At 46.1% G+C, this 21,184-nt stretch overlaps 1 protein-coding gene across 2 annotated transcripts; it reads right to left on the bottom strand.

The window, feature by feature from the left end:
* Window positions 1-45: 45 nt before the first annotated feature.
* abat (4-aminobutyrate aminotransferase) lies at window positions 46-19,840 on the bottom strand. 2 transcript variants are annotated; one of them, XM_076983669.1, is made up of 16 exons: window positions 19,686-19,840; window positions 14,685-14,784; window positions 14,182-14,279; window positions 13,880-13,909; window positions 10,056-10,173; window positions 6,953-7,002; window positions 6,558-6,638; window positions 5,449-5,541; window positions 5,208-5,270; window positions 4,571-4,634; window positions 4,255-4,403; window positions 3,611-3,748; window positions 3,263-3,430; window positions 2,822-2,968; window positions 2,464-2,575; window positions 46-2,358 (listed from the first exon to the last, which is right to left on the bottom strand). In XM_076983669.1, the coding sequence occupies exons 2-16, from the start codon at window positions 14,740-14,742 to the stop codon at window positions 2,237-2,239; spliced, it is 1,491 nt and encodes a 496-aa protein (XP_076839784.1). In that variant the 5' UTR covers window positions 14,743-14,784; window positions 19,686-19,840; the 3' UTR covers window positions 46-2,236. The 2 variants fall into 2 exon arrangements, with proteins under 2 accessions (XP_076839784.1, XP_076839793.1); XM_076983678.1 differs by lacking the exon at window positions 19,686-19,840 and adding an exon at window positions 18,801-18,948.
* Between the last annotated feature and the right edge of the window lie 1,344 nt (window positions 19,841-21,184).

Genomic DNA, 21,184 nt, shown 5'->3' with positions numbered 1-21,184 from the left:
TGCTAAATACAGCCAACGGAACAAGTCAAAAGGAAAACGACTTGATTAAAATGTCAGTGATTTTATTTCTGCGTACATTTATATATATATTGCGTAGACAACGTTTTATATTAGAGAATAATTACATTATTTTCACACGGTAATGTAAACAAACATGGCAATGTTTTTAAGATTAGTTAACTGATGCACAACTCTCTATACAATACTGACTCGGCCAAGAAACAGACAAGTGGGGGGTTCATGTAGGAGGACTCGGAGTGGGCAGCTTTAGTATCTGCTAGCTGTACACGTACCCGGGGGGGGGGGGTATGTAGGGTAGTGAGGGGGCATTTAAAGCAGAGGGGGACATGACTTTTACTTTCTGGACATGTAAAGATTTTGCTCAGGCTTCCTGGATTGTGTTGGTTCCACTAATGTTACCTAACTTGAACTAATTAGTAAGAAAATCCAGTAAACTTGAGTAAAGTCCTGGGAGTGACTGTTACTTTCTGAACCTGGAATCTCCACCTCTGATTTAAAGTATTTAAAGACTCACTGAAAACTACTTCAGTACCACTGATGTATTATGGTGACAAAAGTGGAGGGTGGGGTAGAAACGCGGGTGGAGATACTGGTGTGGGGGGGGTGGTTGTATATAAGAATTTATATATATATATATATACACACTGCTCAAAAAAATAAAGGGAACACTTAAACAACACAATGTAACTCCAAGTCATCCACACTTTGTGTTCAGATAGGAAGCAACACTGATTGTGAATCAATTTCAACTGCTCTTGTGCAAATGGAACAGACACAGGTAGAAATGAGAAATTTTCAACTGATTTCAAAGATTATTAATTGAGATCTAGGATGTTATTTTAGTGTTCCCTTTATTTTTTTGAGCAGTATATATATATATATATATATATATACATATATATATAGAAAGGTATAAAGAGAAGTACAGAGAGGTCTGCCATCTTTCTGTCTGCAAAGTTTCCCTTGTTCTGTGCCGTTTTATTTAGAACAAAAAACGGGTTGTTGAAATATTAAGAAGGCATGAGGGCTAAACCAAGAATGTCTGGACTCTTGGTGTGTGTGCGTTTGGGTTGGGGTTCATGTTCACCTGAGGAGGGGGCTTGTACCAGCCCCATGGGACGTGCTGCACCACAGAGTTCTGGGCCGGTCCTCTGACCATAGATTACGCTTAAGATCGGTTTTGAGGTTCGTACGGTTCCTCGTTGCTAGGAATAGACTTTTATCAGGAACCTGGGACCCTGTGAAAACGGTGTGTGTGATAAGCCTACACGATAAGGCTGTGTGTGTGAAGGGTTGGTGTCGGGCTGTAGCGTGGCCTATGCCTACCGCAGTTTGACATGGGTGTGTTTTAAGTGCTTTGTGCTCTGAGAACATGTGACTAGTGTTTTCATGTTGTGCGTCACACTGGAAGTCGAGTCTAAGGTCAGTTCCTCACAGTAAAGACAGTGGCGCTTTTCTGTGTGATCAAGTCCCTACTGTGCTGAAACCGTCATGCTGAACTCTGACCAGCCTTCACCAAAGATGGAGTCTGCAGTGCCTCAGACTGACGGGGGTCAACGCGTGCTAAATGAGGTCAGAGCAAAAGCGACCTATCAGAAGCTCGGCCGTCACCTGCAGCCCAACCCCCGTCAGCCTTCTGACCCCCGCGTCTCCCGTTTCACGTGCTTCTGTGTGGCTCTGCCTGGGTGGGGGTGGGCTGTACTACAACTAAAAGTTTGAGCATCCTTCTCTGAGTAACCAAGTTTTTATATGCCCCCCCTGAGGACACCGCTAACCGTAGTCACACAGCGCTAAACTGTGTGCCTGGAGTCTGGGGCTGAGGGTCCCCACCCCCCGTTTCAACCCTCCACCCATGAACAAACTCCCCCACCAGAACAGAGGACGCAGCAACCTTTTAGTGTCTTCAGCTAATACAAAAAGAAGCTTCTAGAAACACAAAGCTCCTGTACATTGTCACAGTTGACGTGAGAAAGGGAATACCCAGCCATAAGATTCCTGGTCCCATTGTGCGTTTATAGAAACGGTGCTACTGTGATTTCTGAAATGTGAGGAAAAACATATGAGCATAACGTTTAAGGAAAGACAGACAGGGAGAGATAGAGAGTGGTGGATGGCTCGGTAATGTGTAGGAAAGGAAAAGGAACCCTCGGTGGAGTCCTTGTGCTTCTTCTGCCCAGCTCTCCAGAGCCGACAAGGACGTCAGGTTAAAACCGTTTTATTTGTATTCAGCCAGCACGTCATTGAAGATGTTGAGGAACTGGTGGGCGTGGTACTCCTTGAAGACCAGGGCGGGGCGGAACCGGATGGACCGCTCTCCACAGCCTCCCAGGAGAACACCTGCGGAGAACGGTGGTGTGAGGAGATGTAATGCAGCCCTTATGAGGGGTATTCTAACCCCTGACCCCTGAGAGGTAATCTAACTGGCAGAGACTTTCTGCTTACCTTTATCCCGGGTTTTGAGCAGCAGGTTGTCACGGATCACGCTGTCAGGAGCGTCGATGGCACAGAAGGTCCCTTGTCCACGTGCACGACTCAGCAGGTGTGGATACTGAGTCTGATGGTTGTGACAAACCAGGAAGAGGTGGTGACAAAACCAGGAATGATGTTAAACATGTGCACTTGATAATCTGTGTGAGATGGTGTAACTTGGCACACAGCAATCACACTGCAACACAATCAGATTAATTCATGCCTACAGCGTCAATAAAGAGTAATAAAGTGTGCATTTCTCGAGGGAAATATCAACATTAGCCACATCGGAAGCTAATGTGCAGTGTGGAGGCAAGCATAGCGTTTGTACCTGGAGTTCATACAGTCCTTGCAGCAGGGCCTTCCCAGAGCGGGTCACTTCTTCCAGAAGGTTCTCTCTCCTGATGACATTCAGAACCTCTGACAGAAACAGGTTCTTAGATGGGTCTCCCATCCATGTGTTGAAGATCCTGTAACCCTGTGGTTTAAACATATACGACACACATCTTGTCAGTGCAACAATAACAGACATTTCTCACCCTCCAGCACAGCTTCAGAGATTATGATGGACAAAAGATTGATAACCTGCAAGTGCTGTTTCTCTGCAGTAGGGGGCACCATTGCTCATATTTATGGAATTACAATTTATAGTTGTGCTACAGGGACGCAGGTATTCTTAGTAATTACAGAAAATGACGTAATGGGTACGGTAGCAATGGATATGGGGTGTGACGTGACCCTGGGGGGTCACCGAGGTTCCTGTCAGTCTTACCTTGTCAGGCAGCAGCTCGTCCTTGTGGTAGTAACCCCCCGACAGCATCTTCTTGCTGAAGGAAACGATGTCGGCGGGGTCGTCCGCGCCCCAGTGCTCGTGAGCCCAAAACTTGCCAGTGGCTCCGCCCCCTGTCTGGACTTCGTCCGCGTGGAAAGCGCAGCCATGCTAGGAGGAGCGCACGCGGGCAAACGTGTCATCGCTTCATCGCCGTGGCAGCCACGAAATCATTACTTACGAAATAGAACTACAGACGGAACTATAACACCTATAGATAAGACACGCACCACTGCCAGAACTGCAGGTGCAGGAAGAGGACCGCGTTATCGGTTCTGAAGGACGACGTACCTTGCGGCCGATGTTGCGAAGTTTAACGAAGAAATCGCCCGAGGCGTGGTTGTCTCCGCCCTCCGCCTGGATGGGCTCCACCACGATACCCGCCACGGGTTTACCCTTCTGCCTCCACTTGACGATCAGGTCCTCCACCTGAACACACGCAGCTGTGTGAAACCACCGCCTAATGCATCGAAACACCAAAACCACAACAGAACAAGCTTATTTTCTGCTAATATCCATGAATTAGTACGTATAGACGTATTTTTTCTAGACCGCCACGCGGGTCAGCCTAGAAGTTTCACGTCCTTGCCCAAATGCTTTTGGCTAGCCAGTGCGATATGTATCGCTCTGCTAAATCTATCGTCACCAGCTAGCGTGCAGCAGGCATGTTTACAGGAAGCTGGAGGACAGGCAGAACCGTGCTGTGGTCCGGCAGAACCGAGCTTTCTAGTCCTGTGTGGGTACCATCACGTGGCTGTCCCACCTGCTCCACTGGTGATGTGTTTGAAAGGCGTCCCAGACCTCGCTGAAGCCAGCATGCACAGGCCACTTAAAGCTTTCAGTGCGGGCCATTATGTTCCATCTTTGGGGTTCATTAGAGGAGCCGGTTCCGGGGCCTCAGTGTGGTCATAACACCCTCGGGAGAGCGCCCTGACCTCCTCGAGACAGCGGGCCTCCTCCTGGCTGTTCTCCCGCACGAACTCCTCCAGCGGATACTGCAGTCGGGGGAAGGGCGCGATGGGCCAGTCGAACGACGGGATGTCCAGCTTGTGGATGACCTTGGAGTGGGTCGTCGCTAAGCAGCCTGGGACAGTCACAAGAAAAGGGTGATCGTTAAAACCGAGGAGGCCATGTTTCGGTACCCAAGTTCACAATAAGGATCTTCCATTACAGTGTTAGGTGATATATTACATCGCAGTGTTAATGTAAGGTTAGCTTAGATTAACATGAGGCTAGTTTAAATAAACAGACCCATAGTCCTCCCATGGAACCCTCCCATGAATGACAATATGCTCAGATCTGGGCACCCGGGGACCTGTGAAAAAAACAAACAAACAAAACACAGTAGAAAAAGTGTGTCTGTGCTACATCTGTTCGTGACTGTTGACGACCAAGAAACGGTCTCTCGTTCACACCGGTCCGTTTGACTTCTCGGTTCTGAAGTCAGTAGCGAACAACTGAATGCTCGCGCTTGTTGGGCAAAACCGGGTCGGCGTGGCGGCAAACGAGAAGCGGAGGGGCAGTTTGGGCGGCGCACCGACCCGCCACGAGCAGATGGGGACGACCAGCACGACCCTCGCGCGGCACCGCCGTTTGCGCGTTAACATTCGCAACACGACCGCTAGCTTGTTACGGCCTCCAGAGTTCCAGATCCGTGCCAATTAAACGAGAATGCACCATTCCATTAGACTGGACTGCTGATATGCGTTAAATTAAAAGTGGTTTTTGCGAAATGAATGCACAGCATAAACAACATTTTCCACACCATTTAAAAATGTAAAGTATGGAAATAGTGTGCGTGGATAGATATGCAGAATGCACTGTGTGATGTTTGAGTTTGATAACAAATGTTTGGTGAAATGAAGATGGGCGTGGTGTCATTAGTCACCTGGTTAATCATGCAGGAGCTCATCTCCTCTGGTGAAGGGCTGCTAGTGCCACGCTCTTTGTTCTAGAAATCACATAAAGCAATCAGGTCCACAAACTGATTTACAATAAACGATTACAGAATGGATAACAGTCAAGGACAAATGATTACCAATTTACACTAAACATGTACACAGTCTATATATTTATGTTGCGCAGTGATCCTGGTCTAAGCTAATGGGCTGTGTGTGGACCACACTCACTCTGTACCAGATGAACATACTCTTGAAGGCGTTCTCGTTGGAGCAGGAGCCGCACGCCATGGTCTGCACCCGGGTCATGCCGCTCGGAGCGACCTGCCGGTGAACCCGAGAATTAGACACCTCGCCTGAGCCACGGCAATGTCAGAGTCAAGATGCAGCCACTTTAGCGGGGGTTCAGGACTTCAGCAGGGGTTCAGGACTAATCAGAAGTCGCTGGTTGGGCGGGTGGTGCTGACAGATGTTCTTAGCTTGACGGAGTGCTTAAGACCAGAATAAAGGTCACGTCTATGCAGCAGCAACTCTTCTATTGGTTAGAATTCACTTCTGATTGAATTTCTGTTTACTTCATGAATACGGTTCAATGAAAATACTCTATCAATGCCTCTTCCTCAACAATAATGCCTAGCCATTAGCAGTAGTGCCCGATTCCAGTAGAGGAACAGAACTCCAGCCCATCAGGACCTGGGCTGTCCTGGACCCCAGCTGTTCAGGACCTGGACTGTCCTCTACTCCAGCCGTTCAGGACCTAAGCTTCCACACAGGCCGAAGATAGTGCAGGAGTTGCCATTACCATCCAAATGGATTGTGCTGCTCTGAACACTACTTCGTTTGAGCATTATCCAACTGGACTTTTAACTGGGTCATAGTGAAGGATTCTCTGTTTTACACCCTCATAGCACAAAATATATTCCTGAAGTTACAAGGTGTTGAGTGTCTTCATAACAGGGCTGTATTGTATGTTAATTATTAACAAACAATAATCATTACAAAAATCTTCACCTTTGCAATACCGGTTCAGCAAAAGGTTACCATATGCAAATTACCCTTCTAACAAGTCGCAATTATTTTTTGTCTTATTACCAATTTCAGATGATCCAGATCAGTAAAAAACCAAATACTACATATAAACTGTTCCTCATCAAGGGCTCATAAACATATTTTAAATATATTGGTGAATTACATTCTTAGTATGTTGTTGGTATGTTGCAAAATAATTTTGTCAGTAACATTTTGTGCATGAGGCAGGAGTTGTTGTGCCAAAGCCCCCACCCCCCCTGAAGTGGTTCACTCGAATCTCAAGCACCCTGCAGTTACCAACCAACGCTCACCGACAGGAGGCTTTCAATCAGCTTTTCTGGAAAGTTTTCTGGTGGCAGAATCCCAAGGGCTGGCCGGTTGACAAACGCACTCTGTGAAAAGCAAAAAATATACTGTTTTAGTTAGAGCCAGTGGAAGACGGACTGCTCCGTTTGTGACTGAACTCTAACCACCAGCACTTGTGTACAAATATGTCAGTGAGGAATTATGAGAAAGGCCAGTGAAAGCACTACTATAAAACATCTATGGAGTTGCAGAGTCATTTTGAGTGTCAGTTAAAGCAGGTGGAATGGGCCCGATCACAGAGTGCACTTTACGCTGGAGTTTCATCGCTCCACTCTGCCGGGCGGTTGGTTCTGTCTGAACCCTCGACCCATACACGGTGCGTCTCTACGCCAGGGCTTACCAGGTTGTTGGGATTGCTAACTGCCTTCATTAAAGCTGGATGATTGTAACCTGGAAAGAACAATAACAAAAAGATATTCTGAATTATTAAAGCAATAAAGAAAACTATTATTTATATTTAGTGAGGGATCACTGGTCAGAGATATTACACACACACACATACACACACACACACACACACACACACACACACACACACACACACACACACACACACACACCCCTCCATTCAGCAATCCACAATTCAGTCAAGAGGCTACAAAAGCACACTTGAATTCAGGAGCTGCTATTGCCAAGATGGCTAATTGATTATCACAAGTCTGTAAAATTGCCAACAGAGGGGGGGGCGGGGGGTGTAGATGGGTAGTGATACCAGCTGTGCCACACAGATCACCAGCCCCTGGGGGTCAGTTCCACATCTTCATCTCTCCTATGGCAATACCTCACATCCTAGTTACTCACACACGTAAATGAGCTAAGCATGGTGAAAATAACGAATCACAACCTATTACTGGCTCATCGGAAGGCAAGTTTTCTCTTGTGAACTTTTCAAATCACTGTAACGACTGGTGCATTTGACCATGCCCGTTGAACAGGCCCTAGCTGCCACGTAGTCAGAGGTTCGTGTGAACGTACCATGAATGTGTGATGTGTGTGCAGGAAACCTACAACCGATTTTGGGCCCTTGTTCAGGTTTGGATTAACAGTGTCCTTGTTATCAGCAGTGCAGAGCACTTTTTCAGCTAACTCTGCACGTGACCCATGCCAACAGTTCCTCTATTCTAACGGTCTGATGTTCCAAAGTGCATGGACGCAGTTTACTCAGTGATAAGCACACAGTCAAGGTGCCCCGGATGCAGCCGACTGCACGTTAATGATCCACTTGAATCCCGTCGTGTATTTGATGGAACAGCTTCCTGTAAACTGTCGCTGGGATCGTTTTGCAAACAGCCGAACAGAAGAAACAACGGCACTTCTCTCACTCGGAGATACGTGCACGTGCGCACAACTCACAACTTCAGCGCACTGCTGCTCTCTGCAAGGGTGGTGTGTTGGATGGGGGTTGAGTGGAGGGCCCGTAACACCCCTCCCCCTCCACCCAAGTGAAAGGTGAGTGACCTTTGACCTTTGGGTGGTCATGATGAATGTTGCTGTGCACATCGTCTGAACAGAAACGAGTCAACTAAGCTCTTTGGATTCTGATCTGCTGGTCTGTAGGTTCTGCCTATGGGTGGTAGGTCTACTGTGGGTGGTAGGTCTACTGTGGGTGGTAGGTCTACTATGGGTGGTAGGTCTACTGTGGGTGGTAGGTCTACTATGGGTGGTAGGTCTACTATGGGTGGTAGGTCTTTTGGTGTTACTCCTTCCTGCCCCCTGGAGCTCCACACCCACCTGTATTCCTTCTCGTCACACTCTACCTGTAAAGTCTTTCTACCCTTCTGCCATTGAAACTGCAAAGTGAACAGGCACTATATCGGTCCAATTTATTATTATTATTATTATTACTCAAACTGAAGAGCCAGATTACACTATTAATCGTTCAAATCACACCCATGAACGAAAAGAAAAATGAAATCAAGTGCCTGTTAATCTGGCCACGGCTGAGTCGCCTCACCTGCAGGTCTTAGAGAGTACACGCTATTTGTCAAGACTGACTGACTAAATCAATGACCATTCGGTCTGGAGCAGAAGGCTGCCCTACACGGCTTGGATTTGATTGGTGTGCGCCTGAGAATTAGAAATTATTTACCTAGCTGTCAGTGGCACATAATTGCTCTCGTGCTGCTGGGAAAAACAACCTCCTGAATTTCCCCAGTAGACTGGGACCATTGCACACTGGAAGATTGCATGGCCACCTGATCGACTGAGTGGCCTAAATTAATCATCTTTGTGTCTTCTGCTAGTGACTTCGGTTAGCTCTGACCACGTTTCTCCAGGGATGGCAGTGCTGCTTGAAAGTTTGCAAATCAACAAACATAGTCATTGTTTAAAAAAAAAAAAATTAAATAATATTATGAAAGGAACATCCAAATGTCAATTTGTAAAGCAGACCTTTACAAGGGACACAGAAATTAGTGTGAAGAAAATTGTCTTATAGTGGATGGATGGAGGTGGAATCTTTTGGAGATGGTTGTAGCTTTCCCCAGACTGATGGGCTTCACCATCTTCTCAATGCTCTTGAATGTCTCCTTTCCTCTCTGCATGGTTGTTCTGTGTGCTTTACGCCTAAACACCCCAGTGGTTTGGTTGGTTTCCTCTCCCATTTAATCACTGTGGCTCAAATCTTTTCCCAAGGATGTCTCATTTGATTCATCTGCTTAATTGATTAGTTGAGCACTCACATGTTTCACATGTGACATGAGTCTTTTACCTAATTAACTTTACCAATGCAGCTGTAGTTCATTTACTTCTGCACATGCTCTGATTCCATGTTTCGTGTAGTCTGCTGGCAACTCACACATTTCCCTCAAAACAACTAAATGGAATTGATGAATATAAACCTGACATTTCATATACACAAACTGGTGATGATAAAATAGAATCATGGAAAAACAACAGAAAAATCTGAACTACTCAAGAAGTTCACAAACGTTCAAGCAGCACTGTATCTCTGCATGAGACCTCTGAGAACACCTGTCTCCATTGCCGTACCCTGAACTCTGGAAGAACACTTACTGAAAGGGATTATCTGGAATAAGCTAATGCTAATTCTCCAGCTTTCAGTCATTCTTAGGCACATTAGCACTGCAATTCAGTTGAATTGAATCTGACATTGTGGCCTCTTCAATTAGTTGCTGTTTAGCATGTTACTGTTCCATAGTGCTCAGTACTAAAACACTAAAACCATTACTAACACCATTACTGTATTAAAAACATTATCTGTGTAAGTAAACAGCACTTGGCACTCAGCTTTAACGAACTGCGCAAACTCCTGCCGAGTCTGACCAATCACGTACACACCCCATGAATGGCTCATTAGCATTTTTAATGAGCCATGAGTTGAAGCGGTTTGAAAGGTGAATGTGAACTAAACATGCAGATACTGCATCAGACCAAGCAGTCACAGTTATGACCCCCGTGACCCCCGTGCGCTGGCGGCCTACCAATGGGCACAGAGGAGATCTGGGTGTAGAGATCCAGCATCCGGTTCCCATCAGCGTCCACCAGATAGTTCCCCCGGCTCTCCTCATAGTTGCAGAAGAAATTAATCGCGCCTACGTTCTGTCAAAAGACAAGAAGAAGATAGAATGTGTTTGTTGCGAGTGACGTGTCGTGCTATAGTCCTGCGGTCATTTAAACTTTAACTTATTAAACGTTTACATGATGGGAAAATAAAATGGCTGAATAAAGAGAGACGGAATGTGTGAACACTAAATCCTTAACTGACTCTCAGTAACACAATGAATATATTTATTTAGCGTCCTTGGGTTTGTGAAAGACACTATATAAATGTAACCTATTATTATTATTATTATTATTATTCTTTACGGCTTTATTGACTCAGTTCACACTGGCTGATGAAAAAAAAAAGATTACACATTATAAGCATTATAAAAGAAAACTTCATAAAAATAGTTTTCTTTTAAGATAAGGTTGCCGTGAAAGAAAAGCTTAAAACTTTGAGCAATTTGTTAGCACAACGGCAAATTTGGCCTGATTGTGCACACGACCAACTCAACGTCTCTAGGGTTACGTTCACATTACCAACCTCAAAATGTGACGTTTGGTGATAATGTGACACAAATCTGATTGATTTCCAGGGATGTGTAGACACACAAATACGATGTTTTTGTATACGATAACATGCTAGAAATTGTGTGTGTTTTGCAGCACCACAGTATTCACAACACTGAGAACTGAAACTGCAAAACAGCTAAAACCACATGACTTATTTCACCTTCTGGACCTGATCATATACAGTTGCTGCTGTTCTCCATAGCAAAATGTCACACACACACACACACACACGCGCACACACACACACACACACACACACACACACACACACACACACGCGAACAAAATTTAAATAGGATGGATATGAAGTGAGACGTTTCATAAATCCAAACAATGAAGGTATAATAAGAAGGCCCATATATAGTTATTTATTCAGAGGTGCAAATGAAACACTAAATAAATATATCCATATTTTATTATGTGCCTAAAGCCTTTAGATCACACGGTTCTAAAACGTAACTGCACCAGAGACAGGGCCAGGATGATACAGAGATGTTCAGACAGCCCACCATTCTGTCACGGTATATTTTTTTTATCAAAAAATGCCTCAGGTCAACTTTGAGAATTGTTGTAATTATGTAAATCATATTCATGTATGCGGGTTTCTATAGATTTCACTATATGATACTGCAGTATCATTCCATGTTATGAGCACTGGCGGGATGTTGACACGCTAATGATGGAATAACTGGCTTGTGTACAGAGGAGGACATTCCAGGATTTAACTCCTTCCCAGGATTTAACTCAAGCTCTAATTAGTGCAGACCAGGTAAAATTAGTGGAACCAACACAATCCAGGAAGCCTGAGCAAAATCTTGGTGAGGACTTTTACTTTCTGAACCTGGAATGTCCATCTCTGCTCGTGCGTTCAGTGTATGAGGATAATGGGATTCATTATTATAAAAACAAAGATTCGAACAAATCTGACATTTAAGAACACGTCGTTAATCTGACATCGACGCATCCCACAAACAACAATGACAAAGAAAAATTTGGAAGACACTGGCGAGTGAGTGTCAATAATATCTGAAATATCAGCGCAGAATTAAAGGCAGTATTATGATAGTGAGAGGCAATGTGAACTTTCACCTCTCCAGGAAGAACACAGCTGTGTTGCAACATGCCCCTGAGCCTGACAGACACCGGTTCAGTCCGGCCCAAAACATGACGCAACATACAGCCCCCCCAAGCTGATGTGATAAACAGCTTATAACTGTACAATGTACTGAAGTAAGAGTTCAATGGGGCCATCATGAGCCTCGGACTGTCTGGGCTACTAGTTCCATGCCTGCCTGTCAGCTCCTGTCAATCTCCTTGTTGTAGTCACAGCAAGAAACGTGTGTGTGATGATGCATTCTGCATTGCTCAATATATGCAGTGATGAACAGAGTCCGGTGAACTGGAGGGTTTGAGATCTTATCAGCAGTGACGTGATCTTCTGTCCACTGCATGGGCCACGTATCTGCTGCAGGTAAGTCCTGAGGGGCCTGTGCAGGTTCCATTTCATCATCCACTTCAGGGCACCTGTTCCAGTGTGCCTGATCCAGCACGCTATCTCCAGATCACACGCTCCAACATGTTCCTCTCCAGATCACACACTCCAACATGTTCCTCTCCAGACCACACGCTCCAACATGTTCCTCTCCAGATCACACACTCCAACATGTTCCTCTCCAGATCACACACTCCAACATGTTCCTCTCCAGATCACACGCTCCAACATGTTCCTCTCCAGAACACACGCTCCAACATGTTCCTCTCCAGATCACATGATCCAACATGTTTCTCTCCAGAACACACGCTCCAACATGTTCCTCTCCAGATCACACACTCCAACATGTTCCTCTCCAGATCACACGCTCCAACATGTTCCTCTCCAGATCACACACTCCAACATGTTCCTCTCCAGATCACACACTCCAACATGTTCCTCTCCAGACCACACGCTCCAACATGTTCCTCTTCAGATCACACACTCCAACATGCTCCTCTCCAGATCACACGCTCCAACATGTTCCTCTCCAGACCACACGCTCCAACATGTTTCTCTCCAGATCACACACTCCAACATGTTTCTCTCCAGATCACACACTCCAACATGTTCCTCTCCAGATCACACGCTCCAACATGTTCCTCTCCAGATCACACGCTCCAACATGTTCCTCTCTAGATCACATGCTCCAACATGTTTCTCTCCAGATCACACGCTCCAACATGTTCCTCTCTAGATCACACGCTCCAACATGTTTCTCTCCAGATCACACGCTCCAACATGTTCCTCTCCAGATCACACGCTCCAACATGTTCCTCTCCAGAACACACACCCCAACATGTTTCTCTCCAGATCACACACTCCAACATGTTCCTCTCTAGATCACACGCTCCAACATGTTCCTCTCCAGACCACACGCTCCAACATGTTCCTCTCCAGACCACACACTCCAACACGTTCCTCTCCAGACCACGCTCCAACATGTTCCTCTCTAGATCACACGCTCCAACATGTTCCTCTCCAGATCACACACTCCAACATGTTCCTCTCTAGATCACACGCTCCAACATGTTCCTCTCCAGATCACACACTCCAACATGTTCCTCTCCAGATCACACACTCCAACATGTTCCTCTCCAGATCACACGCTCCAACATGTTCCTCTCCAGATCACACACCCCAACATGTTCCTCTCTAGATCACACACTCCAACATGTTCCTCTCCAGATCACACGCTCCAACATGTTCCTCTCCAGATCACACGCTCCAACATGCCATCTCCAGATCACACACTCCCACATGTTCCTCTCCAGATCACACGCTCCAACATGCTCCTCTCCAGATCACATGCTCCTCTCCAGATCACACGCTCCAACATGTTCCCAACACCCTCTCCAGAACACATGTTCCTAACACCCTCTCCAGAACACATGTTTGGGAATCAGTGTTGGCATCCACCTCTAAAACTGCTCAGCCTTGATAATCTAAGCAATACACATCCACCCTGCTGGCCGTCAGGTTAGAAAGCCACAGAAGAACTTCCCTTTTCTAACTCCTCTGTGCTGAATAATGGGTCTTTGCTATAACCTCAGAGTTCGCAATGGTAGTGACAATGGTAGTCAATGGTAGTCAATGGTAGTCAATGGTAGTCAGCAATCAGTCTGGCTGAAGTTCTATCCAAATGTAACTCTAGCTTACCTGAATTTCTCCAAGCTGCCTGGTTAACTCCTGTTGAAAGAGAGAGAGAGGGGAGGGGAAGGAGAGAGAGAAAGAGAGAGGTGAGAGTTGAGCATTCTGCATTTTTTTGTTAGCACTGAATGACAAATTGCTGACAGCTTCAATATTAATCTGAAATCAATCAAACTTATGGAAACACTGCATTTGTGTGATGTTTGAAAAAGTTCTATGAGAGACTTAAATTGTGTTGTTGTTTTAAATCTTTCTTTACCAGAAGGGAGGTAAACAATGCATTAGGGAAGGGTTAGATGTGTAGTATCCACCTTTGACTTGGGCCCTGGGACCGGGGTCTTCATGGCGGGTGCATCGTATTCAAACTCAGACACGGTCTTCGGGGCTGTTTTGCTAACATACCTGCGGCCTACAAATATTTAAAAAGCTAGATTAATGCCATTAAAAGACTGGTTTGTCATTGTCCTGGTAACACAGCTCTTATGTTTTTTATGCATAAGCCCTTGTAAACGTGAATGATCCAGGCCAGTGATTATAAAGTCATGAGGACTGCAGCAGTTATGGCTGACAGCAGATGAATGATCTACTGCACTGTGATTTTCACCACCAAAGCTCGACAGGAGCGGGTCGCTCGCTTCCACGTTGAGTAACTCTGGACTCTGGGCTTTGCCCTTTATGCATTCACGCCAGAAACTGCTTGTGTGCAGTTTGTGATCTGCATTTTAACAACCGCTCCAGCCCACGAAGGCCGTCGGAGGGGCTTCACACGTGGGTTCTGCTGAGCGACGGTGGGTTTGCTCGGAGGGTCTTTTACCTGAAGACACCAAGCGCAGGTTGCGATGCAGGGAGAGGGTGAGGAGAGCAGAAGCCATGGAGAGAGAGAAGAGACAGACAGGGCACCTGTCTCACTGCACCTGGGGAAGAATGAGGAAATAAATAATGGGTTAAGACAGAAAGCACTAATGCACCAGCGACAGGGTATGAATGTCGTGTGTGCCAGCATGTTAAAACTTCATTGAGCCTTTCACTGTAGACCTCACTGAGGACTTTAAATCTCACTCAGTGAGATTTTTAAACCTCACTTTCACTATATATTTCTCTGAAGCTTTGAGATATTTTCACAGGAAAATATATTCAAAGCTTGTAAAAAAAAATTAGAGGCAACACAGCACTGTTTATGAAGGACGTGCTTGTGAACCCACTCATGTTTTACATTTGATTTACATGATTGGTTCCTGGCACACCAGAACAAAGCAATCGAACACCGAATACCTATGGGTCTGAGACACAGCCAAAAAATGAGTCTGGGGATACTAATGGACTAGACAGAGATTTAATAATTTCAAGCTCCAGCATGCAGTACGATTTCTGAACAACAAGGACACAATTTCATGAACTATTTGGGTACATTTGGGTACATTAACATATACAATTGCATGTTTGTATATAAAATTGCCAATCTGAACAGTCCAGACAAGAAGAAGGTGTCAAGCACTTTCCTTACACTCTCAAAATTTCCTCAAGACCTTAGTGTTATACGGCCACCACAATTGTTAGACTAAGGGCAAGACACCATGACGTCGCCCACCTGCAGGGAAGCCCAACCCTATGGGCAGTATCAGCACCACGGACAGCTCTCCCAGGCCCCACAGGTAGCTTGAACACTGACCAACGCAATTGTGGCCTTCAACCAGCGAGGACCCGGATAGGGGTGGCCGCGCGTTTGCCTACTCATAATTACATCACCTCTTTCTCCAGCCATTTTGCGTCCAGCAGAGGAGGCTTTAGCTGGCATGAAGGACACTCCTCTGAGAGGCATGCAAGAACACAGGTTTAAAGTGGGCCAGCAGACTGTTGATTAATGCAGGCTCCCTAAGGCACCGCTAAATCTCCCAACAGGCATGTGTGCACGCACACACACACACTCACACACACACACAAATATTTGGGACATGCTTTGGCTCACCTCTCCACAAGGGAACCCTAGCTACCATGCCTGCAATATGTTTACACTCCCAGAGTGCGTGTAAAGGATGTGTGGCAGTTATACAGTGACAGCTCCCAGCGTTTGGCTGGCCTTTATCACGCTGATCAGATACTATAATTGCTTAATGAGGCTAGTCATACTTCACCTTGAGTTCTTCTGTTATACTCGCAGTGAAAACTCATTAAAGAAACATTAAAACAACCCAAACAGGCATAAAAACAGGCATAATCTTGGGTCAGAAACATTCTCTAATTACCCATAATGCAGAGCTGCTTCCTCCTTCTGCTGACCAACATTATCAGCACACCTTACCCATACATACATGATGGCACCAGTGAGCAAAAGCAACCCCATGAGTGTCAGCCCCGTGCAGCCGTCCGTGTTCATCACCCCTTCTATTCCAGATCGGGGGGGGGGGGGGGGGGGGGGGGGGGGGGAGTGCTTATGTAACCGTGGCGATGTAAGCAGGAAAATTCCAGACACTCCGCTTCTCAGAAGCCCCCCGTCCAGACAACACGTCAACCGGATGGAACTGGTTCTTAACGGAGCCGTTATGCAAGCAGCAGTCCCCTTCTCCCATTCCGGGTACAGCTAGTGTGTGTGTGTGTGTGTGTGTGTGTGTGTGTGTGTGTGAGTGTGTGGTGGTGTAATGGGAACGGGGTGCTGTCTCTAAGGAAAACATCTTAGGGCTGAGAACGGGGCCTGATTCAATTTTGATTTGATTTGACTCTCGTGCTGATTACAAGCCAAAACACTACAGCTCGGAGGAAAAGAAATGCTGCCCTGTTGATAACACATGGCGTATGTCGAACAACACCCCGCTCATCTCCAAGGCACTTCGTGGTTGTGGAAAAGGATCCCGTTTACAACATTATAACATCAGAACGTGTCTGTGACAGCCACCTAAGCTTGGGCTGTAAACAGTATGGCCGTACGTAAACAGTTCAGGCTTCATAGGCTGTCAGGAGTTCCCTCTACCCCAACCGTCCACGCTAGGCCGCGCTTACCCCTGCCTGAACCCTAGCGTCTTCCTCCCCCCGCTCCATCCTGACTGCAAAGTCCTCTTAAGCCACTCATTATTCACGGGGGGATCCCAGACTGGCCATAGCACTGGGGAGACTTTTCATGGGGAACAATGTCTGGCCTTTGGTGGTGGATACTCGTACAACTGAGCTGGGTTGCCAGATTGGGGTTGCCAGATTGGGCGTTCCCTTTGCTTCCCAGCACAGGGAATGCCAGCTACCGCCATCTCCTCGTGTGAGTGGTCAGTGAGCGCAGCACTGTGACTATTCTCCCATAGGGGAGCCACTGCAGAGCTACATTAAGATGCTAATGACTCCCATATTACACAACCTGGCTCTAAACATGCTGGAAACCACAGCTTAAAGGACCGAGGCAGCTTCATAATGGCTGTAGACTTAAAGCTTCAGTGTCCACTAGCAGGTCACTCTGTGGAGACCTTGTTGCGTCTCTGTTTTGGTCATATGTCTAACTGTGCAGCAGCTCTAGATCATGGGTTCAGGAACCCTGCTCTAGATCTTGGGTTCGGGAACTCTGCTCTAGATCATAGATCACATGCTGCATTTCCTCATTGTGAGGAGAGATAAGATCACCCACTGATACACATCAAAGGCTGTGCTAGTGCAATGAGACGCTATGATCCTCTGTGACTCATCTGAGGTGATAAAGATCACCGGGATATTGCACAGCCATCTCCCTTAGGGGTTCCGTTAACTTGGCATTTTCTCAAAATTCTGGTCAGGAAATTCTTATCAAATCCCAAACAGATATCATGTCGCTATTGTTCTTTATGTATCTATGTTCCCTGCCTTTGTACAGTGACCTCAGATATCCTGAAAGGCACTTAAAATTAAAATGGTATTGTTATTATGTCATCAACTTCAGTAGGGACTGCAAGTCTCCTCTCAGTCCGTTATGGAAGTTTGAATGTGCTTTAACTGGGGTTGAAGCTTCATGTTCATCGCACCTGTCAGTGTTGTTACAGCAGACTATCGTGCACACGCCCAACGTCATCCCATCACCCACTAACGCTGCCGAACCCCAGGAGTCAATAAGGCCTCTAATCATTTTCCGTGGCAACAGAAGAGGAAACGGAACACAGGAAACATGACTGCTCAGTTGCCGAGGTAACCACCGGAAGAAAAACAAAGCTGTGGTTGATGTACGAACGCTCGTCTCTGGGTCCGTACGGCAGAAAAACCTCGACCAAAGATTAGAGGTGCTCACGAAAAGTATTTGTTTCAGAATAGTCACCATACTGAGCTTACTGAGCCGTGATTAATGCAAAGTTCATGCGTGATGCAGAAATGCTACAGAGAAGATGTCTGCACTCTAACCTTAAAAGTCATGCAAGATGTCTTATTGAGGTGTTCACACTGTTATGGCAAAATGTTGCCACAACAGGCTTCTTACCAAATGAACACCCAGACACCGAAGAGTCTGAAAGCCTTCCTCAAAAAGAGAGAGAGAGACATAAGCACACTGGCACTAATTAGAGGGCACTAATTAATCTCTAATTCTTTAACTGAATTTGGTAAGCAAGTACATACGATAGCTACCAAACATTTAACGCAAACCCTAAGCTCATTTATGTCATGCCTCTAGACCTCTAAACGCAACAAATGTCTGTAGAGATCACATTTTCAAGAAAGAGCTTTACAAAATCATCCATCACATAAAATAATAAGAAATTAAAAGGCAATGTTTAGGTTCTGAAAGCTTAAACAAAAATGTATCTATTGTTGAAATACATACAAATAAGTTACACAAGTTAATAACATGCCTCAAGGCTACTCTCTCCCTCCCCTTCACCCACACACGCGTCTCTACTATATTCCAGGTAACGCTGTGTACCAAACCACCTGTTAATGACAGACGGAATCCCCTTAACACACACCTACCAGATGGCAGGAGTGGACCTACCGGATCACAGCAGGATCACTCCAGAACCAAAATCCCCAGGAATGGAGTTACTCGTTCTGCAGGATAAGCTGTGCACGTTAGAGTTTCGGTGTAGCATACCAAGGACAGGCTGTATAAACTGCTCCAATAAACACGCACTCACTTAGATCAGTGGATCAGTAACTCAATAACCTGCCGCGATGCTCGGTCGCCTCCCTAACTCAGACACACGGAATGTGAAACTTTCACCTTTAACCTTTTCAGAAAGGGTCCGCAGGCTCACTTGATTCACTGCCGGAAGGCACTCGTGGCTACTTGAAATCAATTCGTTATTAATAGCTTTGAAATCTGCTGACAGCTACAAAGTAATCAGATTCTGGTGATCTGGCCTAGGGGACGGATCCCCTGAGATCCCACGCGTGGATCTGGTGTGTGGGACTGGGGCTTGTGTACAGTAAACATCTAACACGTGAGGATGACAGCTCTGGGTAAACATCACCATCCACACTGGTGCAGGAACTTCTTCTGTTCGTTAGCCACTCGGAAACTGAGATCACACAAGTTCAGACACTCTACACCAACAAAATCTGACCAGGGTGAAGAGGAAACGGTGTTCCGGTTCCGACCGGATTCAGCCTGTCAGTTATACTGTTACAAAAAAAGCAGTTTTCACCAAGTCTCCCAACTGCGAGTTCAGGGTTTCAAAGACTCCGACACACCGACCACTGCAACATTATTGCGTCTGATGTCCACACCGATCACTCACACGTCCAGAATAAAGAACAATACTAGAAATAAGAGGATCATCTGGTCAGAACCGAACACGCTACATACAGTACACGCAACTCTACGCGAGAACTATCGGACCTGCTACCAGAACCGTGGGTTTAAAAACACAACACTCACCGAGTCCGCTTTATACACGTCCGATGCGTGAGATATCAGACGCTCACGGGAAGCGCAAAATCCAGGCGTCAAGCGCGAAGGAGCCGCAGCCTGAATTTACATCACTGGAGCGCTGGCTTCATCCGGAGGGGCGGGGCCACGGGCCAGTCGCAGCTCCGCGGCCAATAGGACGAGCGGAGACTCCTGCCGCTCTATGGAATCGACGGCCATTGGCGGAAACGCACGTCACTCACGCAGCAGGAGGCGGGACAACGCGAGCACGTCGGGGCCGGATAACCGCGGAGAACGAGCGTTGGTTAACGCGTAACGACAGATTCAACAGGGTCGCGTTTTATATTAATCACTTTATTTTGGAAAATGGTTAATTATGATATGAAGGTGTGATCGTGATAAGCAGTATATGCTTTAAATGTTCGCCTCTGAGGTGTGAACGATGAACTATAGCTATTACGAACGAATGGAGTTGTAATGCATGCGTAATGACACAAGTCCAGTAAGCACCGCCAGCACTCTGTGTATTCATCATTGTTGGGGAATAAGGCCTGTTCGTGTTCAAATCACTCAAGCTCCAAAGTCAGGCCTCTCTCCCTGCTGTGATACTTTTTACATAAACTGTGAATATCAGGCTAAATTATTGATCTTGATTGGAGTATGGCCTATACACAAACGTCTGATCTACAAAACCAGAAATTCTCTTTGTGCTGATTCAAACCAGATACATAGGGAGGTATAAGTCTCTGTTGTAAGTCTTTGCCAGATTACATTTTTTTAGCTATTGTTGAAGATCCTTTCTTCCTTTATTTTATGCAAATGATCCTTCTTTTTGAACAGGCTAATGATCAGTTTTCTGATGTTGTGGTTGTGGCCCAATTAAGCAGCCCATTTCCATATAATGAACCAGGCACAAAGCACAATAAAGCCACCGGTGAAGTGTCTGCATGTTCCCTCCAGCTCCTTGAGGGTATCACGCCTGTTACAAGTGTCTCCGAGCTCCTTCACCAGTGGGACGAGTGAGCAGAAATGGCAACGTTACAGACAGGCAGGCTTTGGTTCGGTGACCACCACCTCAGAGCCGCACCTTCAAACAGCGAACGCTGAGATCTGTACATCCAGGACATGACTGAAATGATTCAGATTAGTGGCCCTTGGAGGCGTGAACACCAGGGTGGCTCTGTCTTTAATTAACCCAATCCTCCCTTACTCTACGTTGACTATATGCAGTCCTGCCCACAGATTACTGTTGGATTCTCTGTAGATGTTTGCGATGGTGGTAACATTATGGATTATGGATTCTGCAGAAAATGAGCTGGCAGAAAACATTCCTGTTTTTGTAGAAGTATCAACTATGCACTTCTGGTGCTACTGTGGGTTTGATATAAACTCCCCAGTGTTGCATGTATGCAAGCTAGATTGGACATCCAAGCTCACAATTGATTACAGAATTGATTACTATGGCACTCCATGTATTATTCCTCTTTGTGACAAATTATTCTTACTGA

This window comes from Brachyhypopomus gauderio, chromosome 2 (assembly GCF_052324685.1).
Source record: "Brachyhypopomus gauderio isolate BG-103 chromosome 2, BGAUD_0.2, whole genome shotgun sequence".
Taxonomy (NCBI): domain Eukaryota; kingdom Metazoa; phylum Chordata; class Actinopteri; order Gymnotiformes; family Hypopomidae; genus Brachyhypopomus; species Brachyhypopomus gauderio.
Note: the sequence above shows the minus strand (reverse complement) of the source record. Positions and strands in the feature narration are given on the sequence as shown.